This window comes from Phyllobates terribilis, unplaced genomic scaffold (assembly GCF_046119375.1).
Source record: "Phyllobates terribilis strain yellow unplaced genomic scaffold, ASM4611937v1 Scaffold_3__8_contigs__length_932513732, whole genome shotgun sequence".
NCBI lineage: Eukaryota > Metazoa > Chordata > Amphibia > Anura > Dendrobatidae > Phyllobates > Phyllobates terribilis.
In genome coordinates this window covers 314,118,844-314,137,114 of record NW_027362763.1, presented here as the reverse complement: position 1 = coordinate 314,137,114, position 18,271 = coordinate 314,118,844, and the positions used below count along the sequence as shown (strand labels likewise).

Sequence of the window (18,271 nt, the reverse complement as noted above, 5' to 3'; positions counted from 1 at the left end):
TCCAGCTCTGGTACTCCCCCGTATTGGGGGTCCAGTGACCCAGTATGTGGATTCTGGGTGCAATATTCTCCAAACGCTGCAATGGAAAGGAGGATACACTTGTGAGTGTCCCACTACATTGTAATCTATGCAAGCTGTGGAAAAAGTTGTACTTTTAGGAAAAGACATACAGCTAGGGATTTTAGATTGTGAGCCCCAATGGGAACAGTGATCATGATGTTTGTAAAGCACTTTATAATTAATGGCGCTATGTAGCGAGTAAAATAAAATAAATAGTGTACGTCGCATATTTAAAAAAAAACTCTTTTAATCCCTAATGGATGCCTTTTTATGTCATTACTAGTACGTTGATGTTGTCAATTAATGTAATTAGAATTGATAATCTTTTATATTATACTATACTTTTTTTGTCCAATTAGGGTATGTGCACACGATCTTTCTGGCAGCGCTTTGAACGCAGGATACTTTATGCTGCATCCAAAGTGCTTCACGCAGGTGAATCCGCGTGTGTTCATTGAACCATGCGGATTCACCGCATCCTATATATTGCACTGATAGAATTTCTCTTGCGGAGACTACCATCTAAAAGAAATTGACATGCTGCAGTCTGTGAAGACGCACCGCATGTCCGTGTCCGCGGGTGGTCCACAGGTGCACAGAGACGCATAGTGGACATGGGATTTGTTGAAATCCATCCACTGTGCTGTAACATCTGTACGCTGTGGATTGCACGTAGTGCAAGTGCGCTGCATCCAATCCGCAGCCATTCCTGATCATGTTCACTTACCCTTAGAGGACTTTTTTTATTTTAGCTATAATGTATATGTATTTCCAGACAGATATTATTTCTGGACCCCGTGGGGTTTCTTTTGGGCCCATGGCTGCCAGTATGTATCTATCAGGCTGCAGAGCGTGGGACATTGAAGGGTTACTTACCTACAGGGTACAGGTACACATTTTGCACAAAGGTGTTGACAAAGGGGGCACATGAAATATATGTAGGCTGTCTGTACCTCATCCTAATACCTGTTTTCAATGTGTAAGGTTACAGCTTTTGTGAGTGTAACAGTTTTAACCTCTGGCCCCAGGTGAGCTGGACACCCCTTCTTTATAGGTCCCATTTATGGAGTCTATGGTAGTAATGCTTTTAGCTCAGACATTACAGATATTTATGTTGTATGATTTTGCATCCAGCCTGTCCACATCTTTATCCATTGATATTAAGTACCATCTTTACAATCAATGCACATTATCGAGGTTTTATAGCAAAACGTGTTGTGTAATGAGGATCACTGACACTATAAGGGAAACACACCATCCATTAAGCTATAAAGGTATTAACCTGCTTCACCAGTGAGTTGTCTCCTAAGAATATATCCTCCTGAAGTCTTAAGAGAGATCAGTGGCTGGCTTTGGACTAAGACAGTGAGCCGTGCAGGCTATGTATCACAGCTCCTTCCTCCGCTGCCCATGTCATACTGGTGTTCAAGATGTGGCCAGCAGATGCCCAAAAATGTAAAGCTTTTCACCTTGGTTCGAATAACAGAAGGAGAGATGGCATCATATCATTATTTCCTTGGAAGGTGCCTTAATCTTGAATACGCCGCCAGGAAATGTACGTACACATGTTCTCTCGTCCTCTTTATTCTCAGTTTAGACAGTGCTACATGATTGATATTTTCTTGGGCATTTACATCTTCATCTGTGTCCTTTATGGCTGTTTAGTGGTATTTTTGCAAAGATCTATGACCATTTCCTGGTGTTTTTCTGACTTTGCTATAAATGTGATAGCACAGAATAAATATACTGTATTAGTACAAAGGGACTTTTAACTAATTTAATGTCCTTCATACATTGTGTTTTAGATTAGCCAGTTGACCGGTGTTATTCATAATACAGTATGTCTTTAATTAATACTTGCATGATGGTGACCAGCTGTGGATAGGCAGCAATTTTTATTGGCTCAGATTAAAGTCCACTGATTTCGGCAGTTCAGACCATCATGTAATGTGTATGGGGGCCTCTCAGTTTTCCACTGTTGATGAGGATGATGATGATGATGGAGATAAGAATTGGGAAACTTGAATTTAAATGCATGATCATTTTGTTCTCCCTGGAGATCAAACACCACTATGGGTGTCTACATGGACTTTCTCGCCTTCCCCCCACTGAAAACACATAAACGCTCAACTTACCTAAATGTCCATGTGTATGGTGAGTCGGGAGAGATACCTGTCAGCCAAACAAGTGTTCTAAGGTGTATGGCATCTAAGACACCAATACGGATTGTAGTTCTTCTCATTAGGTGTCAGTCTGCACATGGCGTCTGTGGTACCCTTGAAAACTGCACTGTTATGTTGTTCTATTAGAATGGAAATCAGTGCTTTCATATTAACTACAAATGTTGTTTTGTAGATTAAAACAACAGTTTACCTACATCATTTCATGGCCATTAATTGTACATATCGTTTACCGAAAAGTCCATGTTGTCACCATTTTGCGGAATGACCATGTCTGTCTTTATCACTTTATAGCTTCATAGAAGTTACATCTTGGATATAGTGTTATTTTTACACTAAATATTGTGATATAATAACCCCTGTAAAGTATTAATCTACATTTTAACATACTACTATCAAAATTAAAAGCTTGGCTTAAAAGGGTATTACCAACTCGTGCATAAATGTGTTGTAGATACAGGTTCCACCAGAGTGATCTGGATCTATCTCAAGAATAGGGCCCCATTTTGCACCAGTGAAGAAGTGGTCAGAATTTGTGTTCATTCATATGGAAATTACGAATATTTGTTGGCTGACAGTAAGGCACAATGGGGCCCCCTTCCGGACATTGATACAGGTCTTATTGGTGGGGCCTGCATCTACTAAACATTTATAGCTTGATTGATGTCTGTTCAGCACTGTTGATAGTAAGGACCCAAACATGACAGAGAAGCATTTTAAGTTCGGGTGCGGAGACCCCCAGCTGGTCAGTGAGTTGCGATTCGAATACAGATAGCAAAACACGGATGTGTGAAACTTCGCTAACAGTGACATAGCGGCACTGAATGGAATGGGAATGATGCTGATCAATGAGTCTGACTCTATGAGTACAATAGTAATGATCTGTCAACAGATTATTTTTTCTACCAAGAAACACACTGCAAAGTAATCCAAATGTACCCATGGACCACAACGGGGAATCTGCTTCAATTATTCATATTTGCTTCTTACTATTTGGCTTACAATTAAAAATCGATAGAATGTGAAATGCAAAAATCAATATTGCGGTTCCCAGAATGGCTTATTCTTGTATTATCCATTCTGGTCCAGTTCCAGAACACATCCAATATTCCGCCTTACTGTACTTTATTTTAAGCTTCTCGTCGGTAGTAGACAGTGTGCATGTGTCTGCAGTTTCATTATGATTCAGCCTTGGTCGTCTTGTGTTCCAGTTCTTTAATTTAACAAAGTGGTTTAGAAGAGGAAATAGGAACAAGAGAAGCAGTCAGTGGTGTAAGGGAAAATCCACCTCATTTTCTCCCTATTCAGCTGATCCAGCATCGTTTTCTTTTTCCCACTTGACACAATCATGGTCTGAACATTCACTTAGTTTGTGTTTTGTGTACTACTGGGGAATTTGATGTGGATTTCTCCTCTTCTACACATATCGAGATGTGACAAGCATCAGCTTTCTATTTAAATAACTTTATTGTTAGCATTAGTTAATTCCTTATTCCATTTCAGATTTTTTCACTATAACACAAGCATGAAAGAATAAACTTCTGAAAGTTCAGTGAGCGCAGTGTGCAACAAAGAGATCCCAGTGTACGTAGTGCAGCCTGATGAAGGAGCTCGGTCGTGGCGGCTGTCTACCACACAGCAAAGCCATTCAGCGCCAAGCCAAGCCTGGTTTTCATAGAGTGCTCAGGGGCAAAGGCTGGTCACAGGCTGAGGTTAGCAAGCCTCAATTCTCAGAGTGGAACAAGGAATGGACATAATTGTCAGCTATGCATGAATAATGACTGCACTACGTCTGTATGGGGTTATGGCTTTTTCGCGCTAAATACTGTAACTACAGAGGGAATTGAAAGCTGAGACAGTCAGCACAGATTTTTCAGGAAGAAGGTTGTTTACAGCTAGAAATCACATGGAAACATCTGAGCTGTTGCTTTCTTTTCCGTATCGCATGTTTTGTCAGTGATCTGACTTAATCAGGATTTTTCATTTTCTACAGATGAAATTATGCAGCAAGAGATCAGGCCGCTGCTCGCTGTCGATATTATGGAACAACTGCACAGACAGTTTGCTACCTTGCCAGGTAAGATCTTCATTGTTCTGTCAAATCTGTGTAAGGCCTCATTCAGATGTCTGTGAATCTTCATCAGTATTTTGGATCCGTGGCTCATCAGTGTTTGGTCAGAGTGTCATTTTTTTTTTTAAATAAGATTCTTTTTATTAAACATTTTTAAAAAAAATCCAACCACAGGGAACATCTCCCCGAATAAATCACATACAAAAACAGAAAAGATGATCACCCCTTCCCCTCCCTTCTGAAACACAAGTCCTGGAACTGTTTTTGTATAAGAAGATTAAAGAGTATCTTCTATATACCATATTTTGCCATTTCCATATGTGAAAATAAGACCAAGAGTAATTCCTCTGATTCAATATGTGAACAAAAGTTATTTCCCGTTCAGCAAGTGTCCATTTACACTGTTCATCACAAGCCTAGAAAGAGAAAGTTAGTTTAGAGTAGAGAGGCGAAAATATTTTCCAACAGTAGGATTCTTGATGGTAAACTAGGGGTGTTGATCCAAGGTCCCCAAATATTATTAATTTTTTTAAATACATTTCTTTTTTTATAAATTCTTTTTTCTAAACGTATAAAAAAAGAAATGTATTTAAAAAAATTTATAATATTTTGGGACCTTGGATCAACACCCCTAGTATACCATCATGGTGGAGTAGGTTGTATCCAGTGAGAAGCAATAGTTTTTCTTGCAATATACAGTATTCTGGCCATACCAATTGCCACCGGATTCTCCTCAGAATATACATATTTTCTGCCCTGGGTTCATTACTATACCATAAATTCTATTAAGTGTATCTAGAACATCTTTCCAGAACAATCCAATATTATTGCATTCCCACATCATACGCATGAGGTGGGCATTAGGTAAAGCCTATCTTGGGCAGTTAGAATTTTGCCTCACGCCAATCCGATGTAGAAATTTTGTATTTTCTTTGAATCAAATATAATTGCGACAACCTTTGAGCTTCGGAAAGGGAAAGAAGAGGTGTTAAGCCTAATATGGAGCTCCGCTGATCCTCCGATATCACACCCACATCGATTTCCCATTGAGTTTTGATAGTAAGAGGGAACTTATTTAGGTATGCAGTTAGCAGACGTTTATATAGGTTAGAAGTAAGGCCTCTTGTTCCTTCCCTGACACCTATAAAACCATAGGGTTTTGCCATATGACCAGGTATTTTAGCTGAGATGTGTAGGCATGTCTGAGTTGCAGAAACCTATAGAACTGGCGATGAGGTATGTTGAACTCACTTTGCAACTGCTCAAAATTCTTCAAAATATTCCCGGATTGGATTTGAGTCAGAGTATGAGTACTGCTCTCTTTCCACTTGGAGCAACCCTCCAGCTTCATGAACTCCGGAAATATGGGATTGTGCCAGAGTGGCATGACTGCTGTGCAACCATTGCTATTCGGCAAGTTTTTCCCTCTGTCCCACACTTTATTTGAACAGCAATAAATCCAAGCATTTTGAATAGCTTTGCCCCTTTGAAGCTGCTCCAACTTTGTTGCTTTCTCCACAGTAATAATCTAAATAACCTGGGAGGTTTTTGGAAATAATATGTTGTTATCCAGACCGGGGAATTGTGCAATGTATATAACAATTGGGGCATTAATACCATTTTTACCAGGTTGCCCCTTCCCACAATTGAGATGGGCAGATGACACCACGCATTTATCTTATCTATATACCTGTCTAGAAGTGGAGTTACATTAAGTGTTATATAGTCCAGAGGCCTAGCTGTTAGGCTATGTGCCCACGTAGCAGATTTGATGCAGAGCATTTTTGCCTCTCTCTGGCAGAAAAACACGCCTGCAGATTTACATGCGTTTTTTCTGACAGAGAGAAGCGTTTTTTCAGCGTTTTCGCATGCGTTTTTTCAAGCACTTTTCCAAGCGATTTTGAGCATCACTTGGAAAAGTGCTTGACAAGTTGGTCACACAATATAAATCCATGCAACCGGCATGGATTTATATTGTGTGACCAACCTAGATGCTTTAAATGCTGCATCTATAGTAAAAAAAAAAAGAATTAAAAAGTTAAAAATAAAAAAAACCTGTATACTCACCTCTCCAGTCTCCTCCCGGCGGCGATCCTCTCTCCTCGGCGTCCTGCGGTGTACTTGCAGGACCTGCGGTGACGTCATTTAGTCAGCTGATGGTCAGCTGACTAAATGACGTCACCTCAGGTCCTGCAAGTAAACCGCAGGACGCCGAGGAGAGAGGACGCCGCCGGGAGCAGACCAGAGAAGTGAGTATACAGGTTTTTTTTATTTTTAACTTTTTTATTTCTTTTTTTCACCGTGTGGTAGCCGGGATGAAGAGAAGTTGTAGTCTCCTCTTCATCCTGGGTACTTACCACACGCACCGCGATTACGCTGCAAATTTGCGGCCATTGAATTTAATTGAAACGCAGCAAATCCACATATACCTGCGGGTTTACTGCGTTTCAATGTTCCTCAATGGCCGCGAATTTGCAGCGTAATCGCGGTAGAAATGGTCATGCTGCGTTTTGCAATGCAATGTGAATTCGGCACGCTAATTAGCGCATCATGTGCACAGCACATCCGAATTCACATTGCTTTGAATGGCAGACGGTTTTACAAGCGTTTTCGCAGCCGTAAAAAAGCCACAAAAACGCTACAAAAACACTACGTGGGCACATGGCCTTACTCTTACACCCAGGTATTTGAATTCTTTTATCACTTGAATGTTAGTGGAATCCATCCACTGTGAATCCGAAATCAGATCTAAGGGCATAAGAACTGATTTGTCTCAGTTTACGAGAAGTCCTGACCATTTTCCAAATTCTTCCAAAATATCCATTACTGGTTAAATTGAAGAGGGAGCATCCCCAAGAAACAAGAGCATATCATCTGCATAGAGAGATATGTGTTCTTCCACCTTGCCACATCTAAATCCTTTTATCTCTAGGGAAGTATGTATAAGACACACCACGGGTTCTGTGTCAAAAAAGAAGGGGATGCAGGGGGCAATCCTGACGTGTGCCCCTTCCCCATTGCCAACCTGCCCGACAATCTAATAAATGCCTTATTTGCGTCCCACAATATGTCTATGGAAGTCAAACTTGTATTGATATCAAATACTCCTGTAGATAATTTACAATATTCTCCTCCTCTATTAATTGAAGCCAAAAGGGGTTGAGTCTCCAAGGGACCCCAACTTGGTCAGTTGCTGCGTCTAGATTTATCTGAACTCTAATAGGGGAATGATCGGAAACACTCCTCGTCAAATATTCTACGCCAGCAATTAAAGGTACCATAGATTTAGATCCAACCGCTAGGTCTATCCTAGACAATGTGTGGTGACATGAGGAATAACAAGAATATGTCTTAACTTTAGGGTTTCTTACTTGCTATATTTACATTTTAAGCTATATTATAATCAGAGACAAATAAATGTGCAGAATAAATCCGTATTATCTATAATTATAAGCTCATAAATACTCATTGAATATATATTGTGTTCCAAAATGAAAGTAACCCAAACCCCTTTAACCAAAGAACAAAATAAAAGCATTAAAAGACATTCCTCTTTGGAAGCGAGAACAGGGGCCATTACTAGAAACAGGCCAACAAGGAAGACATACAGTTATGGATGAAAGTGTTTGCACCCTTGAAATTGTTTCAGAAAATGAAGTATTTCTCCCAGAAAATTATTGCAATTATACATATTTGGTTATGCACATGTTTATTTTATTTGTGTGTATGGGAACAACACAAAATCAGAGAAAAAAGGCAAATTGGACATCATTTCACACAAAACCCCAAAAACTGGCCGGACAAAATTGTTGGCACCTATCCAAAATTGTCGGTAAATAACTTTGTTTCAAGCATGTGATGCTCATTCAAGCTCACCTGTGTCAAGTAACCGATATGAGCAATATGAAAATCACATCTCAAACCAGATAAAAAGGGGAAAAGTGCAATCTTTGCATTGTGTGCCTGTGTGTGCCACACCAAGCATGGAGAACAGAAAGAGGAGAAGAGAACTGTCTGAGGACATGAGAACCAAAATTGTTGAAAAATATCAACAATCTCAAGGTTACAAGTCAATCTCCAGAGATCTTCATATTCCTTTGTCCATGGTGCGCAACATAATCAAGAACTAATCTCCCCAGATGTTGAGAGCAGACATAAATTGATGAAAGGCTGCGTCGCAGGATAGTCCATATGGTGGATAAGCAAGCTCAATCAAGTTCCAAAGAAATTCAAGCTATCCTGCAGGCCCAGGGTGTATCAGTGTCAGCGCCAACTATCCGTCGACATTTGAATAAAATGAAAAATAAAAATGAAATGCTATGGCAAGGAGACCCAGGAGGATCCAACTGCTGAGACAGAGACATAAAGAAGCTAGACTGCAGTTTGCCAAAATCTACGTGAGTAAGTCAAAACCCTTCTAGGAAAGAGTCTTGTGGACAGATGAGACCAAGATAGAGTTTTTTGATAAAGCAAAATATTCTACTGTTTACCAAAAATGGAATGAGGCTTACAAAGAAAAGAACACAGTACCTACAGTCAAATATAGTGAAGTTTCAAAGATGTTCTGGGGCTGTTTCGCTGCCACAGGCACTGGGTGCCTTGACTGTGTGCAAGGCATCATGAAATCTGAAGATTACCAACAGATTCTGGGTCACAATGTAGTCTGCAGTGTCGGAAAGCTGGGTTTGCGTCCTAGGTCATGAGTCTTCCAGCAGGACAATGACTCCAAACCTACTTCAAGAAGCACCCAGAAATGGATGGAAGCAAAGCGCTGGAGAGTTCTGAAGTGGACAGCAATGAGTCTGGATCTAAATCCCATTGAACACCTGTGAAGAGATCTTAAAATTGCTGTTGGGAGAAGGCACCCTTCAAATATGAGAGACCTGGAAGAGTTTGCAAAAGAAGAATGGTCCAAAATTCCAGTTGAGAGGTGTAAGAAGCTTGTTGATGGTCATAGGAAGCGATTGATTGCAGTTATTTATTCCAAAAGGTGCGCAACCAAATATTAAGGAGAGGGTGTCATCAATTTTGTTCTGCCCATTTTGGGGGTTTTGTGTGAAATTATGTTCAAGTTTGCTTTTTTTTCTCTTTTTTTGTGTTGTTCCAATACACACACAGGAAATAAACATGTATATAACAAAATATGTGTAATTGCAATAATTTTCTGTGAGAAATACTTCATTTTCTGGAACAATTTCAAGGGTGTCAACACTTTTGGCCATGACTGTACATCGTAAGCATATTGATATAAATGGATAGCATTCTAAATCATAACCATTCCGCAGGTACTTTTAGAATGAAACATGTTAACATGGCTTATATCAGCAGTAGAAAATCATAGGCACTCAGCCATAACCACTTCACTCAGCATGCGATATATCATGGATAGTGTTGAGCGATACCTTCCGATATCGGGAAATATCGGATCGGATTGGATTGGACCGATACCCAAAAAATATCGGATATCGCCGATTCCGATATCGGAAACCAATGCAAGTCAATGGGACACAAATAACGGAATAAAAATAAACCCTTTCTTTCCTTGTAGGTTAATTCTACATGAAGAAAAACAACTAAGAATAATGTAGAATGTATTACATGAAAAGCCGGCAATTCAGCTGCGGCATACACCGGTACCCGACAATTTAGAACAGAAAGAATAGAACATCACACATAGATTAGATAGATAGAAATATGTCAGTCACATATATAATAAGTACAGTGACAGTGTTGGTTACTGTACTTGTCATTTAGTGTAAAGGATTTATTTAAAAAAATAACAGTGTTTTCATGCACCGTCTCTTTAAAAAAGCCGGCCGGCAATTCAGCAGCGGTACCCGACAATTTAGAATAGAAAGAATAGAGAATCACACATAGATTAGATAGATAGAAACATGTCAGTCACATATATAAGAAGTACAGTGATAGTGTTGATTACTGTACTTGTCATTTAGTGTTAAAATAAAGGATTTATTAAAAAAAAATTGGCGTGGGGTTCCCCGTAATTTTAGTCTCTAGCGGAGGTTAAGCAGACGGCTGGGGCAGATGTTTGAAGCCTGGGAAGTGGGTAATACCCACAGAGCTTCCCATGCTACTAATATCAGCCCCCAGCTGAATACCTAGCCTTTACTAGCTATTAAAATGGGGGACCCCCCCAAAAAAAATGACGTGGGGTCCCCCCTATTTTAATAGCTAGCAAAGGCTAGGCAGACAGCTGGGGGCTGATATTAATAGCCCAGGAAGGGTGCCATGAATATTGCCCCCCCCTCCCAGGCTAGAAACACCAGCCATCAGCCGCCCCAGAAATGGCGCATCCATAGGATGCGCCAATTCTGGCACTTAGCCTCGCTCTTCCCACTGCCCTGTAGTGGTGGCAGTGGGGTAATAGAGTTGGGGTTGATGTCAGCTTATAATGCCAGCTGACATCAAGCCCAGGTTAGTAATGGAGGGGCGTCTATAAGACACCCCCATTACTAACCCCATAGTCAAAGTTAAAAAAAACCCACAAACACCCAGAATAAAGTCCTTTAATTGAAATGAAGACACAATTCTTTATTGTTCTAAATTAAACCATACTTACCATCACGCCCATTCCAGCTGAAGCCAACGATCTCCTGCAATAAAGGTAAAATAATAAAGCAACCTTAACCTTACCTTTCCATGGTTCCCACGACGGCTCCAGCTCTGCTACATTCACATGACAGGCTGGATCGCAACTGAAAGCTGCCATCCAGCTTGCCATGCCACAGAGACTGAAAAGCGCAGGCATGCTTGTGCTCCTCAGTGTCTCGCTGTGACGGCATAAAGATGAGCCGAGGTCATGTCCAATGATCTCAGCTCACCTCATGCACGTCACTGACAGCGTGGGAAAATTCTCCTGCGCTCAGCGCTTCAGCAGGAGAATTCTCCCACGCTGTCAGTGACGTGCATGAGGTGAGCTGAGTTCATTGGACATGACCTCGGCTCATCTTTATGCCGTCACAGCCAGACACTGAGGAGCGCATGCATGCCTGCGCTTCTCAGTGTGTGCGGCATGGCAAGCTGGATGGCAGCGTTCTGTTGCGATCCAGCCTGTCATGTAAATGTAGCAGAGCTGAAGCTGTCGTGGGAACCATGGAAAGGTAAGGATGATGTTGGTTTATTATTTTACTTTTATTGCAGAAGACATTGGCTTCAGCTGGAATGGGTGTGATGGTAAGTATGGTTTAATTTAGAACATTAAAAAATTGTGTGTTTATTTCAATTAAAGGACTTTATTCTGGGTGCTTGTGGTTTTTTTTTAACTTTGACTATGGGGTTAGTAATGGGGGAGTCTTATAGACGCCTCTCCATTACTAACCTGGGCTTGATGTCAGCTGGCATTATAAGCTGACATCAACCCAAACTCTATTACCCCACTGCCACCGCTACAGTGCAGTGGGAAGAGCGAGGCTAAGTGCCAGAATTGGCGCATCCTATGGATGCGCCATTTCTGGGGCGGCTGACGGCTGGTATTTCTAGCCTGTAAGGGTGCCAATATTCATGGCACCCTTCCTGGGCTCTTAATATCAGCCCCCAGCTGTCTGCCTAGCCTTTGCTAGCTATTAAAATAGAGGGTACCCCACGTCATTTTTTTGGGGGTCCCCCATTTTAATAGCTAGTAAAGGCTAGGTATTCAGCTGGGGGCTGATATTAGTAGCCTGGGAAGCTCCGTGGGTATTATCCCCTTCCCAGGCTTCAAACATCTGCCCCAGCCGTCTGCTTAACCTCCGCTAGAGACTAAAATTACGGGGAACCCCACGCCAATTTTTTTTTTAATATATCCTTTATTTTAACACTAAATGACAAGTACAGTAATCAACACTATCACTGTACTTCTTATATATGTGACTGACATGTTTCTATCTATCTAATCTAAGTGTGATGCTCTATTCTTTCTATTCTAAATTGTCGGGTACCGGTGTATGCCGCTGCTGAATTGCCGGCCGGCTTTTTTAAAGAGACGGTGCATGAAAACACTATTATTTTTTTTATAAATCCTTTAACACTAAATGACAAGTACAGTAAGCTGAGCGCTGCCATCCAGCTTGTCATCCTTCAGAGACACTGCAGAGCGCAGGCATTATGGGAACTTTCGATTCCGGTATTCGATATTCTAAAAGTATCGGAACTCAGTATCGGAACTCCGATACCGCGAATATAAGCGATACCCGATATTTCAGTATCGGAATGCTCAACACTAATCATGGATCACCGCCCGTTATGTCGTAACGGCCCTTCATTGGACTATATCCACTGAAGAGCTTCTTTGGAGGATCTGAATATATGGACTTTACCAAAAGTTGTTACTCACAGCCGAGCAGGATACAGCATTGAATAGGAGACGTCTAAAGCATGCAAGCTTTTTTTTATATCCATAAAGTGTGCTTTCTTTTTCTGAACCATCGCAGAGAAATCCTGGAAAAAAGGTTATTTTCCTTTCCTCAATAATCAGATTAGGGTGATCTCTGGCTTTGCGTAAGATAGTGTCCCAATCCTTAAAATGGAGCAGCTTAATCAGCACAGACCGTGATGGTGCCCTAGGTGGTAGTGGGCACAATAGAACCCTGTGGATCTTCTCTATTGCAAACAGAGGTGAAAGAGTGTCCTTTCCAAAGCACTGTGTGAGCCGATTTTCAAAAAAGGCCACCGCATCTGTTCCCTCCACTTTTTCAGGAACACCACCCAGTCGTATATTATTCCTTCTGAGTCTGTTTTCCAGATCATTCGTCTTCTTTAAGAACATATTAGTATTCTACACATTCTTTTGGGATATTTCTGGATGATAGGAATCTGGTTTTCAAGTGTACTCACTTTGCTTTCAGCCTCTTTCATTCTCTCATTCGGTTTTTTTAAGTCTCGTTGTATCAGGGACATGTCCTCTTTGAGACTGCCCATATGTATATTCATGGAGGCCAGAGTGGAATTAATACATCACGTATAGCTGGTTCTACATGTAAAGACTCACCCTCCACATCTCTCAGATCAGTGTCCAGCTGCACATCTGCTCTTCACAGGGCAGATTTTTAGGAGAAGCAGGATGGATAGTGCTGGAGGAGAAAGATGCCATCATAGAAAATCCTCTCCAACATGTGCTCCCTGGTCCCCTGGCTATTCCTCCGATCCCTTACAAGCCACTCTGGCAAAGCGCTCGAGGCGTGTAGCAACGTCTATCGCTCTGTCTTTTCCAGACGGCTTCATCTTGGAGAGCCCAGCCTCACGTCCCGCTCTGCTCTTCTGGCGGGTCATAATGCAGATTTTGATGCACGCAACAGGGTCTTAGGCCACACGACTACAGTAGAGAGCTTGCAGGAGACTTTTCAAGTAGATATAACCAAAATCCAGGCGTAGATATCCGAAATAATGAAGGATTATTGAAGGAGCTCCTTCTTCTTCAGAACAACCACAATTTATGTATACTTCGAAACGCGTTGACTAATAAACCACTTATACTCGGATTGACATCCCTCATCCTTCCTACACGCATCGCAGAATTAACACATTTGTTTCTCCATTACCTGCACTTTCATCCCCTCGTGGGTCTGCAGCAGCCTAAATGTTATCAGTGGTTGTGTACACACAACCTGACCTGGTGAGCGCCATTATGCAATTCTCTGAACATTGTTACCCATAGAAGACCCTATTTTGCGGTTTGTGTCTTTACAGTCCTTCTTTTATTTGAAACTTTTAAGTTTGGGTTCACTCATCTCTGCTTATAATGAATATAATACATTATACAGAACTACAGTGGAGATGTATACATGTCTCAGGATTTGTATGCATCCACTGGTAATATTGCATGGTTGCCAAGATTTACAATTCAAAATTTCCATAATTTCCAATTGAAATTATGGAAATTTCCATTTAAGTCTCCCACCAGGATAGCAAGGAACTCTCCTAATGGGGCGCACTTTTGACAGTAGTTGTGCTTATCCCCATCCCTTTTGCAGTCCGGTTTGTAGACTTTCGTAGCCAAGTGTGGTATTGCTGTTGAGATTTATAGGACTGTAAAACGGTAAGGATTTTAGTAGAGCCAATAGAATTTTGTGGGTGCCACATTGAGACACCGTTGGCAGCAATCCTGTAATAAACTAATTTATCCAAATTCTTTTTCGCCCATGTTCCTACCTAGTCAAATATAGATTCCACTAACATCTATGAACTATTGGCAGGTCATGCACCTTGTCTAAGTTCTGAGCTCCTGGAGCAACTCTATACTACTCAATGTTACTGCCACCTTTTAATGTGAAGTCTTTAATGAGAATTACTAAATTTGAAGACATAATGAGATTGTCTTTTATTCAAAGTTTCTCCTTTTGGCTCCTGTTTACAGGAAAAAACATAAATCAAAAGATAGTTAGTAGTAGACATTTTGTACTTCATTCAGTTACCTTGAAGATTCTGCATTTGTCCCCCGAGACAGGGATGTGCGCCTAGGGCAAGGTTCCCTCAATTTAATTAATCTCAGCCCGTGAGAGGTAAAATAATTCCTTCATAGTGATTCTCTGTGCACTGTGAAGCAGCCGATGCAAATAACTCTCTGCTCTTTCTAATCAGCTTGTAAGGAAACCAAACCACAAAATAGACACAACACAACAGTGCAACACTAGGAGTAAAACAACAGTATATATATGTGACGTGCCCCCTGGGCCTTGGGGTACTCGGTAGCCAGGCCGGTCAATGCTGGGGGATGTGACGGTGGCAGTGACCCTGTCCGTGACCCAGGGCGGTCAATAAAAGAGGGAAAAGTAAAAGGGGAATAAAGTTTTTATAAATAATGTTTGTGATGCCACCTGTGGTATGCGGCTATATGAGGCCGCCGCTGCAGTGGAGATCCTCTGGAGCTGATGGTGACGCAGCAGAGTTGGTTCAGCTCTCCACAGGCAGAGCTTAGCCCCAGGGCAGAATGTAGGGGATTTATGAGGTAGATGTTGCTGGTGCTGTGTAATGCAGGGCTGGTGATGGCGCAGCAATAATTCTAGGACACAGTGGGGTGCAGTCTTCAAGGTTTTACTCACAGTTATCACGCTGCTCCTGGTTACAACTGCCAGATTATAACCACCCACGTCGTCCTGCGTTCACCAAGGAAGGGGTTCAGTAGCTCTCAAGTATTTCAGGAGTACTTAAACGGGTCCCCGTTCTATGTTCCTTCCTCGGTCGTCTTCCTGCGCTGGCTCTCACCCTCCTGCCCTGCGCCTCACAATCAGTGTCCCAAGCCGGTAGCCTCGGATCTTGTCGGGCGACCTGCAGTCCCCTGGACCCTATGCGGCCACCTTTTCGGCGATATAATTGTGGTAGTGGGCAGCTACACCTTGAAAGTACAGTAGCCTCCGGTTGTCTAACTGAGCCTGATTGTTCTCCACTAGCTTAGGAGCCGGTCCCCTCTGCAGCCTGATCCCTCCACGTCCGTGTAGATTCGGGTGCACAGGTGGCTTTCTGCACTCGCCGTGCCCATGGGATCCCCTCTGCTCCCGTCCTCTCTCACTCTTTCCTGGGCCTCTCAGACTAGGCCCTGCTCCTTTCTCCACTTCTCCTGAGCAGAACTCCTCCTGAGCTCCTGCTCCTAGCTTTCTCTCCTCACACTGCACTCCTGCTCTCAGCACTGGAGCAGGAGACTGGCTTGTTCTACAACCTTCTACCTTCTTTTTATACTCCTTCCTGATGGTGCTCCCATGATCTAGTTCCTCCACCAACACCCACTACATGGTTCCCCCTCTCTTGGTTCCCCCCCTTCCAACCAGGGACATGGCTCAGCATTGTACACGTGCATCTTGCCCCGCCTGCTGGTCTGGAATGGTGTAGTGTTGGATGCAGGTGGGTGGGTCCCAGGCAGTACTCCCTCCTTACCTGAGAGTGGGGCACCACACCTCTGGGTGAGGTGCAGTACCTCTGTGGCGACTGAACCCACAGGGGCGCCACATATGTACAGTACAGACCAAAAGTTTGGACACACCTTCTCATTTAAAGATTTTTCTGTATTTTCATGACTTTGAAAATTGTACATTCACACTGAAGGCATCAAAACTATGAATTAACACATGTGGAATTATATACTTAAAAAAAAGTGTGAAACAACTGAAAATATGTCTTATCTTCTAGGTTCTTCAAAGTAGCCACCTTTTGCTTTGATGACTGCTTTGCACACTCTTGGCATTCTCTTGATGAGCTTCAAGAGGTAGTCACCGGAAATGGTTTTCACTTCACAGGTGTGCCCTGTCAGGTTTAATAAGTGGGATTTCTTGCCTTATAAATGGGGTTGGGACCATCAGTTGTGTTGTGCAGAAGTCAGGTGGATGCACAGCTGATAGTCCTACTGAATAGACTGTTAGAATTTGTATTATGGCAAGAAAAAAAGCAGCTAAGTAAAGAAAAACGAGTGGCCATCATTACTTTAAGAAATGAAGGTCAGTCAGTCAGAAAAATTGGGCAAACTTTGAATGTGTCCCCAAGTGCAGTTGCAAAAACCATCAAGCGCTACAAAGAAACTGGCTCACATGAGGACCGCCCCAGGAAAGGAAGACCAAGAGTCACCTCTGCTTCTGAGGATAAGTTTATCCGAGTCACCACCCTCAGAAATCGCAAGTTAACAGCAGCTCAGATTAGAGACCAGGTCAATGCCACACAGAGTTCTAGCAGCAGACACATCTCTACAACAACTTTTAAGAGGAGACTTTGTGCAGCAGGCCTTCAAGGTAAAATAGCTGCTAGGAAACCACTGCTAAAGACAGGCAACAAGCAGAAGAGACTTGCTTGGGCTAAAGAACACAAGGAATGGACATTAGACCAGTAGAAATCTGTGCTTTGGTCTGATGAGTCCAAATTTGAGATCTTTGGTTCCAACCACCGTGTCTTTGTGTGACGCATAAAAGGTGAACGGATGGACTCTACATGCCTGGTTCCCACCGTGAAGCATGGAGGAGGAGGTGTGGGGGTGCTTTGCTGATGACAATGTTGGGGATTTATTCAAAATTGAAGGCATACTGACCCAGCATGGCTACCACAGCATCTTGCAGCGGCATGCTATTCCATCCGGTTTGCGTTTAGTTGGACCATAATTTATTTTTCAACAGGACAATGACCCCAAACACACCTCCAGGCTGTGTAAGGGCTATTTGACCAAGAAGGAGAGTGATGGGGTGCTACGTCAGATGACCTGGCCTCCACAGTCACCAGACCTGAACCCAATCGAGATGGTTTGGGGTGAGCTGGACTGCAGAGTGAAGGCAAAAGGGCCAACAAGTGCTAAGCATCTCTGGGAACTCCTTCAAGATTGTTGGAAGACCATTTCTGGTGACTACCTCTTGAAGCTCATCAAGAGAATGCCAAGAGTGTGCAAAGCAGTCATCAAAGCAAAAAGGTGGCTACTTTGAAGAACCTAGAATATAAGACATATTTTCAGTTGTTTCACACTTTTTTGTTAAGTATATAATAATTCCACATGTGTTAATTCATAGTTTTGATGCCTTCAGTGTGAATGTACAATTTTCAAAGTCATGAAAATACTGAAAAATCTTTAAATGAGAAGGTGTGTCCAAACTTTTGGTCTGTACTGTATATTAGTATTATCTGTCCACAGTCCAGTGCATGGAGAACAATGCATACGCCCAGTGCAAACCATAAACATCTAAAAAGATATGGGCAAATTATATACATCAAATCCATTAACAATATATAAATATTAACGCACAAAATACAAATGTGTTTTTCCCAATTTACCTTTTTTTGTATATACATTGCCCTAACTGGCTCTTTTTTTACTATCTGCCACATCTCATATCATGATGGTTATCCTTCAATATCGACATATCTTTCCATTTCATCCCTGCGTCTGTCTTTTTGAGATTTTGCAAATGCAGTTTATTGGAGTACAGTGGGCGATCCAAATTAGTAATATACAGCTATCTCTGTATGCAGGGAAGGCTGTCAATTAACATATTAAGAC

General features: G+C 42.0%; 1 protein-coding gene across 7 annotated transcripts in view; it reads left to right on the top strand.

Annotated features, from left to right (window-relative positions):
• The first annotated feature begins 4,083 nt into the window (after positions 1–4,083).
• The window catches only part of LOC141259288 (guanine nucleotide exchange factor DBS-like), a 354,703-nt gene continuing 340,515 nt past the window's right edge, over positions 4,084–18,271 (top strand). For 4 of the 7 annotated variants that reach the window (XM_073674998.1, XM_073674995.1, XM_073674993.1 and 1 more), the window contains exon 1: positions 4,085–4,317. In XM_073674998.1, the coding sequence (XP_073531099.1) occupies positions 4,242–4,317 (76 nt within the window). In that variant the 5' untranslated portion in view covers positions 4,085–4,241. Of the gene's footprint in view, positions 4,318–18,271 lie in introns of all 7 variants that reach the window. The other 3 variants (XM_073674992.1, XM_073674991.1, XM_073674997.1) reach the window with 1 other exon arrangement.